At 46.4% G+C, this 22,248-nt stretch overlaps 1 protein-coding gene across 1 annotated transcript in view; it reads left to right on the forward strand.

Moving 5' to 3' along the window:
• The first annotated feature begins 65 nt into the window (after positions 1-65).
• The window catches only part of WLS (Wnt ligand secretion mediator), a 35,071-nt gene continuing 12,888 nt past the window's right edge, over positions 66-22,248 (forward strand). The window contains exons 1-2 of the mRNA XM_065841909.2: positions 66-359; positions 14,509-14,781. Coding sequence (XP_065697981.1) covers positions 254-359; positions 14,509-14,781 — 379 coding nt within the window. The 5' untranslated portion in view covers positions 66-253. The remainder of the gene's footprint in view (positions 360-14,508; positions 14,782-22,248) is intronic.

A 22,248-nucleotide genomic window follows, 5' to 3' on the forward strand; every position in this document is an offset into this window, starting at 1 on the left:
GGGCGGCGGGGCCGCGGGAGCGCGGAGGGGCGGGGGGAGGCGGCATCATGTGACCGGCCTCCAGCTCCTTTAAAGCGGCCACATGCAGCCGAGCGGCGGCCACAATCACGGCTGGAAGCGGTGGGGAGCGGGGAGCCGGCTCCGGGCTGGCCCGGGCAATCAGTGCGGAGCCTCGTCCGCCCCATCCCCGCGGCCCCGGCCCCTTCCCCGCCTCGGGGTGGGGGAGCGGGGGGGGGCTTAGAAGCGGGCGAAGATGGCTGGGGCCATCATCGAGAACATGAGCACCAAAAAGCTGTGTATCGTCGGGGGAATCTTGCTGGTTTTCCAAGTCATCGCCTTTCTGGTGGGAGGTCTGATCGGTGAGTGCCGAAGGTGCAAACTTTCCTTCCTCCTCCTCTCCTCGCTCGCGTTGTTTAGCTACTTGTTACAGTATCGCTGACTCGCTCCTATGATCTAATTAGCCCGGCTATTGTAGTTAAGAAAACACGGCTCCCTGGGCCTCTTTGTGCACATTTCACTCTAGTGCCTGCAAGAAAAGAGGGGGCAGAGAAAAAGTTTTTGGGTTTGTTTTTTTTTTTTTGGCCTGGTTTTAGTCTGTACTTAAAGAAAGAGAAAGGGGGGAAAACCTTCAGTATGGCGACGGATCGCGCAGGCAAGCCTTGCATTGCAAAGTTGGCTTTAAAAAAAAAAAAATATTAAAAAATAAATTCCTCCGGTCTCTTCGTACCTCTGCCCCTCCCCGTTTTTCGGCCTCCGAACCGACCGCGGGAGGAATCCTCCCCCTTGCGATAATGATAATTGAAATATATATATGTAAAGAAGAAAAGGGAAAAAAAAAAAAAAAAAAGGAAGGAGGAAAATTAATGGGCGCTGCTCCGGCGGGGTGCGGGGGGGAGGCGCATTTCGGTGCCCGCCAGCCCGGCCCCCACTCAGCAGCCGTTCCCCCGCTTTGTCCGGGCTTCTTTCTCCTGGGGGGCCCTTCCAAATCCCCCGTGTCGGCCGGGGTTTGTTTGTGTGCACGGCAAACCCGGACGGCTGCTTTGAGGGGGGACCTTAAACCCACCCCACATCCCCTCGGTGTTCCACACCCTTCGGGACGGGCGCGTCCCCCCACCCGCGTTTTGCAGCTTCCCGGGTGGCACCAACCCCCCCCACGCCGGCGGCTCAGCCCGACTTTTCTCACGCAAAACCTCGTCTCAAACTTTTAAGCCCCGATTGTGTTTATTTATGAGCTCTGCAGAATCCTCAGGCCCCGGGGGTTGCGGGTGTGATTTTTTTTTTTTGCCTGGGGAAGGAGAAAGATGGAGGAGGGCAGGGTTTGGGGTAGTCTCTGGATAGTTTTTGTTTTACTAGAAAGCAGCTGAGTTATGCGCCGGCTCCTTGTCCTGATGGTCGTGTCTCTCTCCCAGCGCTGCCCTGCAGAGGAATTCCCGGCCCGAACCCTCCCCGCTCCCCGCCGCGGGCCAAGGGCTGGCCCGGGGATTCACTCCCTTCCTCCGGGATTTGGGGCTGTTGGGCTTTTCCCAAATGACTGTGCAGAACTGAAGTCCCATTGCTCTGCAAGGGAAGCGGGAAAATCAGTCACGCTTTTTATTTGGGGGAATAAAGCTGGCTTGTTCTCGCAGGGATCTTTATTTGAGAGATATGTAAGAAATATCGACAGCCGTTCCTGCGGAAGCAGGTTCAGTGTCCTGAGGCGCTTCAGTGCTTTGCATTTGTAGCCTCACTAATTAGCTCTTCTTAAGAGCCATAGGAATTTTGCTGAACATAATTTTCAAAAACTTTTGTTTCCCTCGTTCTCTTGCTTCGGTTCTCATCTGTGCTTAATCACAAAGGAGTCAGTGGCAAACATTGAATTAAAATGCACTGTTTCTAGTCTTGCGGGCCTGAACCAACACTGAAGATGAGCCGAATTGGCTTTTTTCCTTTTTTTTTGTTTGTTTTTTGTTTCCTTTAAGAGCTGGTTCTAGAGCAGATGCTGAACCCAACACTGATTCATTAAAGTGTAAATGTCTTGACCTGTGTTGTGCAGAGAAGTCATACTCGGTGTTTGTCTTAAAAGCGTTTTTTTTTTCTAGTAGCTTCTCACTTCTAAGTTTTAAAAAAAGTAAGTTGCTTGTGCGAAAGGAAAGTGTTGATCAGAAAGCCCCGGTTCTGTTTTCATTTGGGGACAAAGATGATAAACAGATCTGTTTATGTTTAGCTTTATAGGGAATAAACAGAAATGTTTCTCTTCAGGTTCCTAGGGATTGGGAGATGGAGGAACTTAGATGCTTTGTGGGCAAGTCCTGGGGGAGGGTTGTGGGCAGGCTTAATTGCTGGAAACCCCCACTTCTGATCTTTTAGCAGATAAAACTGCACTGAACAATCACCCAAACTGGTTTTTCCTCTGCAGTATTTACCACATTGGATGCATTTACCACATTTGGATGCATTAAGAGGCTCATCCCCTTTACACTCCAGTGGTGGTGGGACAGCTGCACTGATGGGCTCCCCAGTACTCCTGGGAGCTGGAAGCCTGTGACACAGCTGTAAGTTAGAATCCTAGAGTCATTTTGGTTAGAAAAGACCCCCAAGATCATCGAGTCCAGCCATTACCCCACCCCTGTCACTATCCCATGTCCCTGAGAACTTCATCTCCGTCTGTCCAACCCCTCCAGGGATGGTGACTCCACCACTGCCCTGGGCAGCCTGTTCCAATGCCCGACAGCCCTTTGGGGAAGAAATTGTTCCCAACATCCAACCTCAACCTCCCCTGGCGCAACTTGGGGCCGTTTCCTCTGGTCCTGGTGCTTGTTCCTTGGGAGCAGAGCCCAACTCCCCCGGCTCCAAGCTCCTTTCAGGCAGTTCAGAGATCAGAAGGTCTCCCCTCAGCTCCTGTTCTCCAGCTGAACCCCCCCAGGTCCCTCAGGTACTCCCATCACACTTGTGCTCCAACCGCTTTCCCGGCTCCATTCCCTTTTCTCAATTCACTCCAGCACCTCAAGGGCTTCCTTGTCCTGAGGAGCCCAAAACTGCCCCCAGGATTTGAGGTTTAGCCTCTCCAGTGCCCAGCACAGGGACGTTCACTGCCCTGGGCCTGCTGGCCACACTGTTCTTGATGCACGCCAGGATGCTGTTCTTATGTGTGAACAATGTGTGGTCCCCAACATCTGGCCCCGTCACACAGGAGCAGGGTGTCCCAGCCCAGGGGTCTGCATGAAGCTCTTCCCGGGAATTAGCCCCCTGGAATGCCATGTTTTTGGGGCCTCTATGTCCCTGGAAGCTCTGAGCTGGTGGCTTATGACCAGTTTCTTGGATCACAGCTGGGGCTCACAGCTCAGCATCCTTGTCCTTTTAGCATGTCCCTAGCTTGTGGTGTTTTCTAAGAGGCATCTGGTGAGAAAGGAGTCAATGGCTGGTGTTTTACTGCAGCGTGGCTGGGGACAGCAAGTGGGGAGCAAAGCGATGCGATTGAAAGCTCCAAGTGCCAGTAGCTCTGGCAGCAGTGACAGGGGATGGCTGCCCTTCTGTGAGGTGTGACACAAGGTGGGACGGGAGCTGAGGTGTCACTGAAATAGCGTTCCTGGTCTGGTTTGATCCAGTGCGCCGAAGAGACAACGAGAATCTAGTTATTTTAGTTTATTCAGGTCTAGACAAACCAAAATATGTACACGAGTGGAACAGGGCTACAAAGCTAAACCAGCCTTTCCTTTAGCAGTCAGTTAGGTCATGTTTCAAAACAATGACTAAGTGCTCTATTTTAACAGATTACTTGTCCGGGTCCAAAACACACAAATGCAACGCATTGGTACCTGATACGACAACAAAGCTTCGTTTTTCTGAAATTGAGGTTTTCTGCCAGCGGTGGTTCTCTAGCTAGTTTTTGACCAGTAAACTGCAATGATGTCTGAGTTTTCATATGGCCTGCAGATTTCCAACAGCTCTTTTATTTGGGAGCAGGGCTCTATTCAGCTCTCGCGTGGATTTTGCTTAGAACTGTATGTTGGCAAAGCATGAGATGTACATGTAAGGGAGTAATTTCCTTGCTGGGGTGCAGCTCCAGGAGCGGTCTAAGGCAGCTTTGCAAAGCAAGGGAGTGAGAAAACACCTCAAAAGCGACTTTTGTTGAGCTGTGTCTTTGTCGTGCTGTGGCAATGAACTGTTGGCTCCAGAGAACTGGGATTGTTGCTGCCTCAAACCGACCTGTTTTCAGGCCCTTTTCTGGTGTCTGTTCCCTGGTAAATGTCTTGTTTGAAGGTTACGCTTCTGGATTGTGTGTTACATGTTTTCTTAGGATATACCAGTATTCAACAAAACATGATCCATAAAATTAGTTGTAAAAAGTGTCATCTTCACCATACTGCTTTGAGTGATAGCATAGATATAGGAGGATGGGATCAAACACGAATGTTTTCTGTTATCATTCAAGACATCATTACTGTTTGCGAGAAATGAGGCTGCAGCTAATTTACAGTCGTGCCAGCATTCCTGGGAGCCCTTGCGTACTCTGCACGTGTATATGCTGCCTTAGAGATGTATGGTGTGGGTTGAGCAGGTGTCTGGTCTCCTGGCTGTCCAGCAATGCCACCAGGCCTTGTGTTGTGCTGACCAGCACGAGAAACTGGGTTAACTGGTGATGGCCTTGGATGTGGCATGAGAACAAACCTCCCCACAGTATCTGCCTGGCCCAGCTTGTAACTGGGAGTTTTGAGCAGGGTGTTCCCATGGAGATCACCCCAGCAGCTGCTCTAGGGCCTCAGGATACCTTGTGTCCTCTGTTTCTGACTGCTGATCCAGTGAGGGAAATTTAGTGTCTCTGGAAATCTGACATGATTCTAGTGTGGGCTTCATGCTTATCTTCCTCTGTATACCTCGGGGGAAGCTGTTGATGGTGTCCCTCTTTATAATTTCCTGTGCATCCTGGAATTCATTTATATAGACAGTATTTAAAAAAAGAAAAAAAAACCCAACATTTTACTGCTCAAATCTGTCTAGAGTTCATGGAGATAGTAGGAGATTTTGTATTAATCAAGTCCGAAAGTGTCAGGCAGTTTTTAAAATGCTCTGGTACCCAGGCTGGGTTCTCTGCATCTTTGTGGACTTTGTGCTGCTGGATCACCATAGAAGTAGGGCAGATGTACAAACCTGCAGCCTCCAACTCTGTCCCAAGTCACAGATTATCTTGGTTTCAGTTCAGACGGGCCGACTGAATGCAGGAGAACCTCTCTGCAGTGGAGACAAAGTCCAGGAGCAGGCACATGCACAGTTAAGTGCTGGAAGTCCAGTGCACACCCGTACACTTTACAAATTTAACTGATTGGAAAAGTGGAGGTATTTATTTAGCACATGAGTCTTCCAGATGAGGAGGATGCACTTAAGAAGGTGCAGGTTCACTGCTCCTGTGCCTTAGCTTAAGGTTGAAAAAAAGCAGAATTGTTTTGACTGGAGCAAATAAAACTCTTACTTGTGTGTCTCACCCAGCGAGATAATGAGTCATGTGTATAAATGGCTGAGCAGCTATCAACAATTCCAGTTCATTATCTAAATGTCTGATTTGGCTCCTGAGCAGAGAGTTCCCAGGATTTAATTTTCTTTCCTCGGATTTCATTACCTTCTCAGGGCTGAACTGATCTTTTGGCGGGAGAGACGCTCTGATTTCTGAGGCATGTGGATGCAGCCCTGCTAGGAAAGAGTGTCTGTGGGCTCCCGGACAAAGACCATTTTTCTGAGCCTGACTTTCTTTCATCGCTGGCCCCTCCAGAAGATGGGCAAGCTGTGCTGAATAGGTCAGCGCTGCACCATGGCTGTGAATGCCAATAAACTCCTCTGTATAGACACATTCCTGCAGCGCTGCAGCCTTGGCAGAAGCACTGGGAGCTGATGAAAAAGCAGACACGAAAGGTCAGGTCTGTTTAGTTTAGGTCTGCTCAATTCTTCTTTTTTTAAGAGCTGTAACTGTAGCTGAATGGGCAAATGTGCCAGAAATTGAGAGTTCCCAGGCAGAAACGTCCATGCTGGGGGCCTGAGGAGGCTGTAAATCCTCTGGGGTGCTCAGGTTTTTGTGCTTTTTCATCACTTCCAAACTGCAGTTACCTTGGGAGAGATGCATCAGAGAAACTCTGCGTCAGAATTTAGGTGAAGAGGACAGTCCTCTTGCTGTTCCTCTTTCCTTTAGTGTCGGTACTAAGTAAACAGGCTTGGTTTTAAACACGACCTGAGCGCTCACCAAGCCGTGGTCGCGCTGCCTCTCTGCGCTTTGCAAGTTTCAGCAGGAAGTTTTTTGTTTAGTAAATAACATTTACAGTCTTTGAAGTCAAGTTACAACTCTCTGATGGGCTCAGACAGGCTTTGAAGGGCACAGGGTGTCCCAGGGCCCGGCCTAGGGAAGGGCCCCAGGATCTGCTCCCTCCCATTCAAATGCAGATGAAATTCTTTACATATCTGAGTACTGGGGGTTTCAAGGTATCTTGTTATCTGTGCTGTGGGATTTCTAGAGTTTCAGGCTGTCCCTCAGGGGGGGAAAGCTGCTGGATAACATCAGGGCATACCCCTATTTTCAACCTCTGCAGGGATTTAAGATCTTGGCTGGATGTTTCATCTGAGTCAAAAGTTGACAAAGAACAGCTTGAAGAAGATCAAACTGTGGCAATTAGTAAATCAGTTCTACCTTATCTTTTTTTTCCCTTTTAATTAAAAGATTTTTCAATATGTATTTCTGCATGTATGTAACTCGTACTGCGAGTGCTTTTTGCATTTGTTGCTGCTGTTGCATCTCTGTGTGGACTGTGGAGGTCATTGGTGCAGTTATCCAGCAAATATTCATATATTAATACTTGTATTCTGTTGCCTCTAAGGTTTTCTTGCTTTGTGGTGTGCTGGGGCCAAGGAATAATCTGTGAGAGAAGGCCCAAAGCTGCAAATGCAGCATTGAAGAACAAACCTTGAGGAAAAACAAAACCCCAAAACAACAAACAACCACCCACCAACACATGTGCAGACACATCTCTAGCTGCTGCATGGATATCAGAAGCTGAGAAAGTGTAGAAATTTTGCAAAACCACAGTAGGAGCAGGAGACCTGTGTGCAGAACCTGACCTTGGGCTGGACAGGGCGCTGGGCCAGCTTTTCTAGACTGGGCTTGTGCCAGGAAACGTTGAGGCAGATGATCCTTGAGGTCCATCCCAACCTGGGATTCTGTGATGCAAACTAAGCTCGGTGGTTTGGTCAGGTTCGTTCTTATGGTCTGAAACAAACAAGATAAGAGAAACCTATAGTATTGATAAATCTGTTGGACACAAGAGAATTAAGGGTCTTCAGCTACAACAGTACATCTGGCAGCTCCCACTGTAAATAAGGATGGAAATGGTGTTGTGGGGATTTAAAGGACCCTGGTCTTGATAAAGGTTGAAGTCAAGTGATAAGAAAGAAATACCTGTTCCAGGGGGAGTGGGTTTCCAGTTGGTAGTGATTGTTTGTTTTTTAAGATTAATTAGATTATTTCAATGTATAGTACTTCTGCATATAAAAGCTGCTGCAGTGTTTGAAAAAAGCTTTCATGTAGCTCATGGAATAGTAACTAGTAATAAAAAATAGTAATATAAAGATGGCGTTAGTGGTCACTCATTAACACATTAAACCATTAGCATCGAGGTCAGGAAAGAAGGTAGAAAACTTCCATGCTGCAATAAGTATATATTTATAAATAATAAGTATAGATAATGTTATTCGGGTTCTTACCATCCTGGTTGGAAAAGCTGAGTCTGTCCGATGATAAATTAGCTTGTTTATTCCTGTCCTGCTGTTGGTTAGTGTAATGAAGCAGAAGCCCATTGTGTGTGCTCAGGGGCAGTGATGGCTCCGCACAGAAGGGGGTAATTGAGTAGAAAAGCAGAATATTCCTGGTGCATGGGAGAAGTTAACACCACATGAGGTCAGTAGGATTCAAGCTTTAATCAATGTAGACACAATGCAATTGAGATTTTCTAAAGGGCTTGTTTATGGTGCGAGAGCAAGGGTCAGTAGTTAATTTGAAATGCTGTAGGTGTTCGAGATGAAAAGGTACAAAATATATATCATAGAGGTAATATTCCTGTGGGAGCGGAAAAGAACTAGGTTTACTGCAGGAGGTTTTTGAAGATCTATTTAATTGATTGAAATTAATAAACTGATGGTGGCTCTCATGCAATTCTAAGCATATGTAATATTGTAAAATGAAAATATTGAGAAATCGAGCTCACAGTAAAATTAAGTCTAAGTACAGAGGAATAGTGTTTGTTGTTTCTCGGAGGAATAGCTCCTGAGTTCTCCCCTTTACATGTGTGATCTTATTGGCTGTTTTTTTTCTCAGAAGATAAAAGGGTGGATGAATACTTACATGTTAATAGAAATAGATCAATTCAAGGACAGTGTAGCTGAAACTAAAGGAAAGGTACTAATTGCTCTACTAGAGAGATGTTAAAGCTGACAAGCCTTGAACAAGGGCTTTGAGAATTAAATAAATAAAAATAAAGAGTTTGACAGCGCTCTGTGCTATTTGCTGACATCTTTCAGGGTAAGTCCAGTGGGCTATGAATGGTGCTGGAGTTTGTCTAAATGGCATTTCTCTGTTCCATGTGCCCTCGCCTGTCCCCACAGACCATCGCTAACACACTTTGCAGGAGATGTCAGCCAAAGAGATGGGTAGGAACGAGTTCCGCTTGTGGCACAGAGATGTGAAAGGGTGTTTATTAAAGATTGATAGCTGTTTGGAGAAAGGAGGCTTTTCCTTTCTTCTCTCCTTAAAGACCTAATGACTTTAACTCACTTTTTTTTTCCCCCTCTGAGAAATTTGAAGGTGCGGTGTATTTGGGGCAGGATGCTCGATTTCTTCAGCTGTAGGTTTCATTATGGGGCAGAAGCCACATTGGGTGTCCCAGCTATGCCACAAATCACTTCAACTGTTTGCTGCCACTCAGACTCTTGTTTAGTCTACATGACTTGAAAGAGTTTCAATTCCAGTTTAAATGTAGGAGAGAAATCTTCTCTCTTGGCAACGAGAATGGTGTCCAGTGCTGAGCAACCAGCTCATGACAACTGCTGAATCAGGTCATCACATCTCTGACCTCTCTGTAGATGTAAGGTATGCTGAGATGTCTCCTGCAAATCTGTTTGAAGCTGTTCTAGAACACTGTCATCTTCTGGTGAAACATTGCTACCAGTTCAGCACAAGACTGAGTAGTTTTGGATCATTAAAAACTGAAAGCAATTCAACTTCTGGCTGTCCCTCCCGCACTAAATGTGTCTCTTACTTTTAACTGCAGCTGTTTCTTGGGGACAAAGCTCGAGAAAATCTATATTCTTGAGCTAAGGTATCACTGGATATATGGTATTTTTAAATACCATATTGAAAAACTTCTCAATTTTTTTTTGAGAAAAGTCTTGCTGGGATTGAAATGCAAGAGTTGCTTCAGTCTGTAGGATGCAGCTGAAATGGCTTCGAAGGCTCATGAGGAATCATCTGCAGGTGCTCCCAGGCTAAAATCATGGCAAGGAGCCACGTGTCCGTGGCAGGGTCTGCTGTGACCTACATCATTTGAGGTAACCCTGGGGTATTTGCAATGAGACAGGTGCCTCCAAAGCCTCTTCTGGAGGAGGTGGAGCAGGTGGCTTCCCCAGCAGTGTATGGACCAGCTGGTCACCACATACCTTTACAGCAAATGTGTTTATAGCATAAATGCAAACAAGCTTCAAAGAGGGGAAACTGTTTTCCCTCCCCAAACTAGTATGAAAAGCAGTGAACTGCAAAAGAGAGGTTGCTCAGACATGGCTGGTATTTTCCTGCCCGTGCTTGCCTGGGGCTTTTAAGGAAGATTTAACCAAGGTTTGTCCCATTGGAACTGAGGAGGGTTCTGGTGGGGACAGTCACCCCTGCCTGGGTCCCGGCATGGCGGCTCATCGGAGATCACGGCTGGTGCCCTGAAAGCATTTGCTGTGAATCATCCTGTCTGTTAACTTGTCTGTGGGAAGTTTATTCTCTTAAGTAGGGAGGCTGGACATACCCAGCGACAGTGCCAGCAGCTCCGCTGGCCTCGTGCCTACGGCTGTCAGCATCCAGCACCCGTGGAGCGACGGGGTCTCTGCCCCATGCCAGGGCTCCTTCAGCTGTGTACCCTTCTACTTCAGTGTAACAAAACCAGAAAAATAGACTATGATTGTCTGTGTGTCCACAGGAGGAGAACAAGCAAATGAAATGTGACTGGCTGTGAGAACGTGGCTCTTGTAATGGTGATCAAGTTCTTCTTTTTTGGAAGTTGAACAATCAAAGAGGTCTTGTGAATTGATAGATACCAATTGTAGAGTCCTCATCACTGGAGGTTTTCGAGATGCAACTGGGTAGGGTGCTAGATAATCTCAGGTTGGACTACATGATCTTCTGAGGTCCCTTCTAACCAGAGCGATTCGGTGATTGCTGGAGTCTCGTGGGGCTGGCTCCTGTTTGAGGTGACCCCTGGAGATCCGTGCTCTGCACCAGCTCCTGCAAACCCCTCCTGGTAAAGCCCGGCTCCTCGGTTTTCTTGCTAAGCCCTCCTAAGGGCACCTGCATTGCTACAGCGCTTCCCTGACTGGAGCGCAGGCTGGGCTTATCCACTGTGTTATGCACAAACGGCTATTTAATTATTTACAGGCTGACATATATCATTTAATATCTGAAGCTGAACCAGCCCACAGGCGGAATGGCTGAGAGCAGCCTGCTTGGCACCGCGTTTTCCCTGAAATCCCTCGGCGCTGCCTTTGTTTTGCATAGCACTTTGTAATACTGCGACTTGACTTGGCTGCAGCTTCACAAAGCATTTTTTTTCCACTTGGTTCAACGCTCACTTGAATTTAATGGGACTGGAGCCAAACAAGTAATGGAAGCCAAGTGCCGACGTTTGTTTGGTGTGCAGATCCCGAAAAGGAATACATATAGTAATTGTCTCTTACTCCTCAAAGCTCTAACTTTGGCAGAGGGGACACTTGATTTAGCGTGCCAAGTCTTTAAAATCATAATCAGTCAGTGATGAAAACATGTATTTATGGCTATAATGGGTTGCATCAAAGCAAGAAACGCTCATCCTCTATGTAGAAGTAACAATGTCTCTTAATTCAGAAATGCCTGCTTTTAAATCACACAAAGATCTGTCAAAGTTACAAAGCTGTGATTGCTTGGCCTGCATGTCTGGCTTATTTCACAACAATATTCCTAATATTGATTTACAGTTGCAGTTTTAGCCACACTTCCTAGGTTCTGCATTGAGGCATGATGAAGGAATATTGCACCATTTTATGCACTTATAGCACATCTTTAGAGTCATCCTGGCCTTGCAGCTGGATTGCCTGTTTGTTTTTTTGAATGTTTGATTTTTATGCTGTTCTGCTGCTCCTGGCGTATCAATGATTTGTTGGTTTTAGGGAGTTGCCTGTGGTTCCCAGAGGGCTGTGGGTGCAGCAGGGGTTTGTTTGGGGTGCAGCAGGGATTTAGGGTGCAGCACCGCTCCGTGTCCGGGTTGTGCTGGAGCTGTGGATTGACAGCAAGAGCAGGTACAGATCTGAGAGTGTTACTGCTTGAGCAAATCCCTTTCCTTTCAGCAAATCCCGTTATGCCAGCAGCAATGCTACTTTTCAGCTAGAAGAAACTTGTTGCCATCAAAAAAAAATTGAAAAAATGCAGTTTATAAACAACAACTTCCTCCTGACTTGCCGGTTGAGTCGTTCCCCTGCCCGTAGGATGGAGTGTCGATCTCATCTTCCTAACGAGGCGGCACGTTAGTGGAGATGCAAGGCAGAGCTCCTGGCTGGGATCCCAAAAAGCAGTGGGACTGCTGTGTCCAAACCCCCTGGGAGCAGGGGCTGGATCCCCTGTGCAGCTGGGGATGTTGGTGTGCCGAGAGCCGGTACTGCCTGGGGGAGTGTTGCTCCATTTTAGTTATTTCTTTTCCCATTGAAGTACTTGCAGTTTGTAGGTTGGGTGTTGTTCCTTCCTGCTGGAGGTTTTGGGGTGGTCTCTTTGGGAAGCCCTGGACCATCTGTCAAAATGAGGATGGTGACAATAGCTTTCTGCAGGAGCCTGCGGGCTGACTGGCTTGTCCCCAATTTTACGTGGCCACCCTGGTGCCTTTTCCCTGGAAACCTCAACATTCGACTTCTCTATTATTCTATATCCTTGCATATCTGCTATTCTATATGCCACTTCTGTTTTAACTCACAGTAAGGAGCATTTCAATGCTTATCAATTGCGTTACTGCTTTATTCTGTCATTAGGTTAAATTTGTGCTTACATTTTTTTTTTTTAATTTCGAGCCCTATTTTCATTTTTGAAAAGGGCTGGATAGTTTGGGGTTTTTCATAAATGCCATTTCGCAAGAAACGTGCATTACGTAACTTCAGTTTCTTCAAGTTCTAGTGACAACAGAAATCAAGTAAAACCTTTTAACAGCTTAAAAAGAAAGAGTTAACCTGCTCCACCTGCTTCCCAATACCTGTGAAGCTGGAGAGATTTCGTTACAGCATGTCCAGTGGTACCTTCCTGCTAATAGTCAGAAAATAGGACAGTGCTGGTTTAACTGCAGTGAAAAGTATTGGACATTAAAATGTGTTGAGCTGGCTGTTGTGCAGAAAAATATTTCTTTCTGTGACAAAAGGGGAATAGGTCTCTTAGGGACAGGGGAATTATTGACTCGGTCACTTTGCTTTCTGACCCATGGAAGCCGCTCGGATCGTACGGGAGATGGGGAGCTGGAACATCCCCAGTTCTGTGATGCATTAAAATATTTATTTCCCACATGATACTGAAAATAGGGCAGAACCACTGTTATAAGAGTTCTTTGCATGGAAGAGCTACATTGGAATTATATTTGAGTTTTAAAAAGCCTTTCTCTCAGATTTGAGGGTGTTTGCTGCAGTTCTAGCTGAAGGTGGAATGCATTTCCTTTCTGCTTTCATCCCTATTTGTACTTCAGAGTTTCTGACTGTTTGATGTAAAGCACAAGGAATAGGATCCTCCATAGTTTTAACTGGCTGATCTGGGATGTTATAGGTTATATTGATAGAATGAAAATGAGTGTCTTGTGCCCGTGCACCAAGCCTTGTCACTGTCTGAGGGCACGGGGCCAGTGCAGAGTTTGGGGAGCACTTCAGAGCCAAGATCTTAAAAAAAAAATTGGCTAGGGGGAAAAAAAACAGAGAAATCTTCTGTTGTGATAGTCATTAGTTCACACCTGACTTAAAGCAGAAGGAAGAGGTACCTTCACACAGAACGTTTCTCTCCCATTAGTAGCAGTGGCTGAGGAAGGACCTTTGGAGCATCGTGGAGGTGGCCAGTTACCCCATGCCTTCCACGTAGGGAGTTTTGGGTAGGGCGAGATGGCTCCCACAGCATGTTTGCAGCCAGCAGATGTAGGCGATGGCCTTGGACTGGGTGAGATTCCCCCTTTGCAAGGATTTGGAATAACTCACATCCTTGTTTGAGCAGCAGCTGTGTGATGGAGGTGGGGCCAGCGCAGGGGTGATAGCCTTGCAGGAGAGAAACCCGTTTGCATTCAGCTTGGTTTTCCAAAGATGCTTTGCTGACCTTACTGACTTGAGCTGTGTTGGGGTGAGGATGGACCTCCAGGTAAAGAGGGGGTGAAGCGGCAGTCGTGCCACCTGCTGCGAGGTTCCTTGTCCCTGTGGGAAATGAGACAGTTGTGGCCCAGGGAAGGGCACTGAGGGTGGTGAGAGCCTGGCCCAGGTTCCCAGAGAGCTGGTGGATGAACCATCCCTGGAGACATCCCAGACCAGGCTGGATGGGGCCCTGAGCAACCTGAGCTGGTGAAGATGTCCCTGTTCATGGCAGGGGTGGCACTGGGGGAGCTGGGAAGGTCCCTTCAACACAAACCATCCTGTGATTTTATGGATCTTCACTTGACATATGGCAGAGCCGAGCACTGCTGGGCCTGAGAGTAAATATGGGAAAGATTAACAGCAATATCCAGTGTATCAGTGCTGGCAGTTTTTTTATTTCCCTAATGTTTTTTAAAGATAATGGCATGATTGAGCAGCCCAAGGGAGCGTGTGGCCGTACGTGGTTCAGATCCCTGCAGGAAGCCTTGTCCTGCTCTGCAGGACCACGAGGTCTGGGCTCAGTTTGTCTCTTTGGCTTTGTGATAGCCACATGCTTTGCAAGTGGATTTACTCGAGTGAGAAAACTGCAAGAGTGTATGCACAGAAAAAGATGCCAGGAGCGCCTTTGTGATTTTGGTGCAACTGAGGTATCTGAGACTGGACTGGCAGATTCCCACTGCTTCAGCTAATCCTAATTTGATCCCACTACAAAGTCAGTAATATGTCTGTAGATGTAATAACCGTAACTGCTTAACTGCAAGCTCAAGGAGCTGTGAAGGAGAATCATTTGATGCATTAATTTTAAATTGTTTTCGAATAGTTGAGTGGGGACCTGCGTATTTGATGGGGAAGACACTATATAAGGTAACCCAAGATCCTAAAAATGTTCTTCTCTTCCATTTGCAGCTCCCAGCCCCACCACAGCTGTTCCTTACATGTCAGTGAAGTGCATTGATGTGAGAAAAAACCACCACAAAACCAAGTGGCTGATGCCCTGGGGACCCAACCACTGCGAGAAGCTCAAGGACTTTGATGAGGCGGTGAGCAGGCAGATCGAAGCCAACGACATCGTCTTTGCCGTGCACGTCCCCCTCCCCAGCAAGGAGATGAGCCCCTGGTTCCAGTTCATGCTGTTCATCATGCAGCTGGACATCGCCTACAAGATGGACAACGACCTCAGTAAGTCACGCTGCATCACTCATTAGATGCTGATTGGGGTCTAATCTCTTAAAGTTGTTTTTCTCCTGCACTGTGTGCTAACTGGTACACTGTTTCCACACAGTGAGGTGAGCAAGAGCACGTTTTAAAGGTGGGAATCGGTAATTTGGCATTTAATCTTTGCACAGAGAGCTGTTGATGCTGGTGGTGTAACCAGCAAGTAGCTAAGCAGATGGTGAGCAGGTTTTGAAGTTTGTAGACCATCAGCAGCTACACTGGTTTAAGCCCAGCGATTCTCTTCCACAGCATACATTCACAGGTTTCATATAGCTTTCCAAAATATTCCAGGATGCTGAGTGCACACAGGAATGTTTTACAGTTGATAATACAGCCCAGCCCTTTCAGCTGTCTCTTTCCTCCTTCTTCTACATGGTCCCATCCCTTGTGCTGGTTCCGCACTTGCCCAGCCTGTCTCTGCTCCAAAAATCCTTTATACAAAGACTTGAACTGGTTTCCCAGTGCTGAAGAATTTAGGCTGTTGTATTTTTCTCCATGTTTGCCAAACACTTCTGTGTGATGCCTGTGAGCCAAAGCAGCTAGTAAATGAAATTATTGATCCATAAGTTTACATGAGGAGCTCATGACTGAGTGTTTAAACACGCACTCTCCTTCGGGCACCAGCTGCAGAGGAGTTGATGTTTATTTACTGAGCCTTTGTCACAATAATGACTTCTTCAGCTTGAACTGAAATAGTTGCCCTACCTCCTGTCAGTCATTGCGAGATACATTTTATTTGCTAGTATTTGGTACAGGCAAATGGAAAATACCTTGTGGCCTTTTTAGCTGTGCCGTGGTCCAAAAATTGTACAGGTACAGGAACTGTGGAAGAAGCTGTGTTACTGGAATGCACCCTCAGTACCTCAAGAAGATAAACTACGTGAGAAACAAAACAGAAAGCAGGGGTGCTGGGGGCTGTGGGCAGGTCACTGGGATCTGCTGGAGCTTTTGCAGCAGCTTTCCATGTCCTCCGGCCTCGCCTGCCTGGTGTGGACCTGTTCCTTCCTCACCGCTTAATGTAGCGTCATTGAGATAAGTTAAAAATGAGATTGTGTAAAGCCTACATACGTACGCTTAACCCTGTAATTATCTCTGAAACACATGAACAGTAGCTTTGTAACTTTATTAAAACCTCAGCTGCTTAGACTTCAATAGATGATTGCGTTTAGAGAAATAACACTTTGTTCTGAGGCATTTGAAGTCGAACTGCTGAGTGGGACTCAGTAACTGGCTGAGCACACAGGTTGCTAAAATGCTAAACAAGCTTTTCACAGTATTTCTCCTGCAAGCTCAGAGTCTTCAAGTCATTCTTTGTGCTGCTCAGTGAACAGGTCATTCAGGGGTGGGGGCTTTTTTTTGAGATTTAAAAGCAGAAAAGCTTGTCTTGGGCCACCCTTTGGGTCACAAAAGCGAGGTCTGGAGGTGAGCCTGGCCAGCTGGGAAACACTCGGGTCCTGGTCATTACCCGTTCAGTAGCTGCTACTGTTCTTTGCTTATAGGAAGCGTTTGGAGATGAGGCACACGAATGTTTCTTGTGGAGGGAGCTTATATGGCACATCTTGAAAATTTTCTTTTATTGGCTGAAGGAAGCATTTTAAAACGTTACTTTCCTATGCTTTGTGCCAAGCTGAAGGCAGATGTAAATTAAGTGTAAAATCTAAGAAATTAGTGAGTAACACATTTCTTGCTTGCTAGATTCTATTGTAACAGATTTAAAAACCAATAAATCTTGTTAAGGCAACATAATTCCATATGTGTCTCTGTATCTTGCTGCTAACTTTGCATTAGTGTGAAGAGCTTCATTGATCAGGTAACTGGAATTAGCTCATCAAAAGAGGCAACCCTGCAGATGTGAAATAACCTCATTTCTTCTTTTAAATCAATTTGAGTTTCTTCTCTCAAGCTTTAAATCTGAAACGTGGGGAGCGAGAGAGCTTGCTCAGGGGGCTGGGCATCCTGAAAGACCCTGGGATCTGTGCCCGTCAGCCCAGGAGACACCGAATGGTTTTGTTTGGAAAACACCTTGAAGATCATCGAGTCCAACCATTAACGCAGCACTGCCAAGTCCCCCTCTAACCCATGTCCCTGAGAACCTCATCTACCATCCGTCCAGCCCCTCCAGGGATGATGACTCCACCAGCCTGAATCACATTCACCTTGGGAACTTGCTCTGGACTTTCAAAATCCAGATGTTTAGAAGTGTTTTTTGAAATGTGGATGTTTAGAAGCTGAGCTATCTCCCTCTTTAACCATCACAGAAAGCTGGGAGAGACTCAGACTTGCTGCTTCTCTGAGGAAAAAACTACTTCAGTACCCAGGTTCTCAGTATCCTTTTTTGATGCATTGTGTAGTCAATTATTAAAAGACCCTTTCCAGGACAGAGAAAGGCAATGGGCAGAGAAATGAGATGAAGTTATCTCAAAACCACAGCAAAAGCTGCAATGGGAAATCTCAGTGCTGCTCACAAGGATGGTGACATATACGAGCAGGACCCGGCTCTTTCCACGGTGCAAAATGCCGTGTTTGCAGGGACTGCGGGAAGCAAATGGTCTGTGTTAAGTGGCCTCTGGCACTGACATGGTGTCTTGCTGATTGTCCGTCTGTCCCTGCTGTCCGTCCCTGCAGCAGCATCCTGGGGGACCAGCAGCCATCTCTTGGTTTCCAGCCGTAAGAAATGTCCTGTGCACAAAAGGTTCTTTTGAAGCCAAAGTGTCGCTCCATTCCTGTGCAATTAGGTCTGCTTGGCCTCGCTGGATTTGAGGAACACTGGGTGCTTTCAGGAGAGGGATAAAGGCTGTTCAGTTCATTGAGGACCGTTCTCCAAAACAGCGTCTGCGCTCAGGACAGTCCCTGCTCCTGAAGCCACCTCTCCTTCCCAGGGTGCGGTCATCCCCATGGGGATTTGCGTGCAAGTCCCCTTTCCTTGGCATGTTAAGTGATTGTCTCTGTTCCATGCACATCAGATTCACTTTAAAAATACAGTCCTGCTTTGCTTTAGTTGTTGTTTGTTGGCACATGTCACTGGCTGAGCCCTCGTAGGCAGGACACCTTGCAGAAGGGTGGGAGGGTGTGCTGTCATCTTCAAGGGGTTTCATTGCTTTTTCTGATTCATATTTTGGACTGGTCTGCTGACACTTGCCTGGGCCATTTGCATTTACCAGCTGTAGTGTTCTTAACAGGGAACATCAGTCCCTCTCTGAGCTGCTTTGCAGCACGACCTTCTACGTGTCAAGAAATAATTCCATGTCTGTCCTTAGGTGGAGCAGAGTCCTGCTTCATCCCTGACTGCCACCCGCTTCAGGAGCCCCCAGAGCTGAGCTCTTGGCTTTCCTGCCTCTGTTTCACCTTGGAGAAGATTAAACCTCAAATTGTGCAATATTGAATTGACACCTAGGAATGCAATGTCCCTGAGGAGTGCAAAGTGACAGCTGCGCTGGCCAGTGGATAGTGACACCTTGATTTATCAGATGGTGTAACAGTGTGGAGAGGCCTTTATAAATTTTCATTAAAAAAACAAACACAGCTTTTCTTCTTTGTCTAGTGGGCTTAAAATGTCAGTGAGTAAGAACAACTTCTGGTTTCCTTGCAGTTGGAAAGCAATTGTGCATGGCTGAGCACTGCAGACTTCTGTTCAAATTAATCCTATGGTACGTTTTGTAATTTTAGAGAGCTGGAAGTGTAATGCAAATAATTGTAGCGTTTCTTCTGTTTGCATATGCTCCTTCCCAGACAGTGGTATTAGTATGCAGCTGGCACAGAGCCATTTTCTGGGACAACTTCTCTATTTTTAGATTATTTTAATGTGAGTGACGATATATTCTGCTAATATTACAGTGCAAAATAAATAATGGAAAAGATCTTGGGCACTGAGCATCTGGCAGTGAAATGCCAATGTGAGAAAATGTATTGGGGGTGCTTGGAGGGTAGCGGGGAGCCCCTTGCTGTGGGGGTCATGGCTCTGACCTGCATCTCACAGCCCTGGGAATGGAGACAGAGCTCTGAGCTGGGAACCACAGCAGGAGCATTTTCTTCTCATTGGTTATCCCTGGAACGTATCATCATCTAAAGGAATTGGTCTTATTTCTGTGGGGTTTTTAGCATAATCCTGTGACACAAGTGAGGTTGTCACTCGGTGCTTGAGCTAATATCAGAAGTCATTTACCAGGCTGCAGATTATCTAGATGTTATTTACAAGATCTGTGAAGGCAAGGTTGATCTGGAATGTGCCGTGAAGAGATGCTCTGACATGGTCCTTGTGAGATGAAGTTCCCTGGCATGAGCAATGTCATCTCTTGCTATTGAATAAGACAGATTTTGATGTGCCTGTTTCTACCTTTTATTGTTGGGAAATTCTGGAGAATCTTGATTAACATGCATGGAGGAACCAAATAATTGGTTTCCTCAAACATGTTGACATCTGGGAAGCTAAGCACGGGTTTGCAGTAGTTTTTTCCTTCCTTGCGTGTGTTCATCCTCTTCTGCTGTGCCTCAGCCTTGAATAATTAAAATACTTTCAGCACTTCCAGAAGCAAAAACTGGCTTGGCTGTCAGTCTCTTGCCTCCTGCTCACTCCTCCCATCTGCTGTTTTGATGGCAAATAACACTGTTTTACAGCACCTTTCTTTTATCTTGAAGCCAGGTGTGGTGGAACATCAGCTGCTGCTCCTCTCCCTCTTTTCTGTGTGTATACCTGCCCGGGCATGCAGCCTGCCCAGGGTGTTTAGGGTATTCAGTGTTAAAACTGTGCACAAAAAGCACAGCCCCAATTTGTCTATTCTCCATCTGACATTTTGGGAGATTCTAATCCGTGGGTCTGGAAAGGCACACACGAGCATGATACCTCCTGCCTTCTGGTTTTCATACTTGAGGGCAGCAGCAACATTTGGATGACAAAGATGAAATGCTGAAAGCTGTTTTTGTTGGATTTAGTCCCAAGCATTCCAGTTTGGTTTTACGGCTTCTGAAATGAAGTTTGCAGTTCTTTTTAGGCGGGCCAAGTTTAACCTTATGTTCCCATTTATCTGTTTTGCTGGTCTTCTAAATAGCGGATCTGAGATGGCAAATTCATGTTTCATGAAAACCCAACTGATGGCTGCTGCGGAAAGGAACTTGATAGCAATCTGGATGGTGTGCATCATGTGTGGAGAAAAAAAATGCTCAGAAAAATCTTGATGCGTCCACATCAGATGCATAACAGAGCCACCTCCAAATGCTGTATAAATAGCAGGTCTAAACCGCACATCCCATCCCCGCCCCTTCCTATCGTTTTGGATGAGTGAGCCACCGCATAATCCCAACAGAAATATAGCTGAAAAGATGACAGATATATGGGACACACAGTGCTTGGAAGACTCACGCTTACGTGTCTAAACACCCTCCTTTCAGAATTATGAAGACCAGATTTTTTTTGGAGCTGAACTCATAGATATTGATGTGTCTTTGCAGCCCGTTCCCGTGCGTGGCTGCTGCGGCCAGGGTGGGCGAGCCCCGTTTTCACACGCAAGGCTCCTGGTGGAAAGCTGTGGGTGTTGGCATTGTGTCTGCCTTCCGCAGCCGTGCAGGATGGAGCATGTACGGTGTCTGCCATGACACAGCTCTTATGGAATCTGTGTGTGTGTCAGCTTCCATCTGCAGAGGCATTTCTGGGCTCAGGGCTGTGCCATGATGGTCTTCCAGGGAGCTTGCAAGCAGCAGCTGTTTGCAGTGAGAGGGCACCGCTTCCATGTTGGTACAATATATGGTTCTGTAGCCATCTTCCAACGCTTCATTTTCCAGTGCTTCCCCATGGCAGCTGATTCTGTAGCCATTTTCTAGTGCTTCCCCATGGCAGGTGGTTCTGTAGCCATTTTCCAGTGCTTCCCCATGGCAGGTGGTTCTCTAGCAGTCTTCCAACCCTTTTCCAGCATCTGTGGCTCTCAGAGTTTGGAGGTCTCTGACAAGAGGCTGGGTTGTAACATGCACATGCTTGCAGCAGAATGTGTTCTCCTTTCAGAGCTGTGTGTGGTAAACAGGAGGATTTTACGCCTGGTATTGCTGGTACAGACTTGCTTCAGGTTTTTAGATGATGTTTATGTGCTGCTGCTTGGCAGGCTTCAGCTGTAGCTCTGTATTTCATGAACTTGCTCAGTTCTGGCACCTCAAGCCTGTTCTAGCCTATCTCTTCCTTGCAGTGATCACCTCTTGGCAATACCCTAGCAAGAGCAGGTTTAGAAGCAGTTACACCCAGTATTCTGACTGTAAACATGTCTAGGAGAGGAGGAACTGACTTTTTCCATTTAAATTTGATGTGACCTTACCTGGGCATATAAACTCTGTGTGTGCATTTGCTGATGTGCAAGCTGGTGCATCTGTATAGACAGAGCAAGTCAGTGCTCCTGAGGGGTGTGTGTGTGTGGAGGGGAGGGCTTAAAGTCTGGTGTAGAATGACTTAAGTTAAAAAAATACATGTAGAAAACATCAACTTCATCCTCATTTCTGAGATTCTAGGCCATCCTGGCAGTGTTCAAGGCCAGGCTGGACGGGGCTCTGAGCAACCTGGTCTGGTGGAAGCAAACAGCTTCCCCTCTGCCCAGGACAGGGGGTTGGAACTGGATGATCTTTAATGTCCCTTCCAACCCAAACCTTTCTATGATTCTGTGATCCCTTTTTCCAGCAAGGCCAGCATAACTAAACTTTTTTTGTTGTTGTTTTGTTTTGTTTTCCTGTAAAGGAACTCTGTGTAGTGTGTTCTCATTCCTCTGGGAACCCTGGCTTATCTTTTCAGAGCAGATGATCTGAGCTGTGGGCAGTTGTGAAGTGATGTGGACTTTTGGTGATGCATTTTGACTTTTCCCTTTTTGTTTCTTGCATTTAAAATCTCTCTAGTAGAAAACATTATTGTTAAGGGCTGTATTTTAGACCTTTTATTCAAGTTTTTTGGCTCCAGTGCTTATGGATGGTGAGCCTACAGTCAGAAGGAACCGAAGTTACGTTGATAGGTGAATTCTGCCATCATGTCTAAATGAACAAAATGTACTATTATTGGCACAGTCTTTCCTTTATACAGTTCACCTAACCATATACAGTTGTGTGCTTCGTCTTTTTTGTGGTTTTCTGTAACTAAACGCTATTTCAATGTCAATTGAAAGCAAATCCTACGATGCAATATAGATATTTCCTGAAGCAGAAGGACCCATCGCACAGCCTTGCGTTACCTGCAGAAGGTCCGACTACAAGCCTGTTGTCTTGTCCCTCGGCCAACCCACCGTGAAGAGGCTGCTCAGTTGCTTTTTGGTTTTCTGTCTGTCTCTGCCACTGTCTGGGTTCCAGTTTTAGATGAATTATTGTTTCTAATGCTATATGAATAAATAATGCTTTTCACCCACAACCCTAACACAAGCTGTAAGTCATGTGTTAGAAGGATTTCAGACCTTTATGACCAATAAAAAGTCT

This window comes from Patagioenas fasciata, chromosome 6 (assembly GCF_037038585.1).
Source record: "Patagioenas fasciata isolate bPatFas1 chromosome 6, bPatFas1.hap1, whole genome shotgun sequence".
Taxonomy (NCBI): domain Eukaryota; kingdom Metazoa; phylum Chordata; class Aves; order Columbiformes; family Columbidae; genus Patagioenas; species Patagioenas fasciata.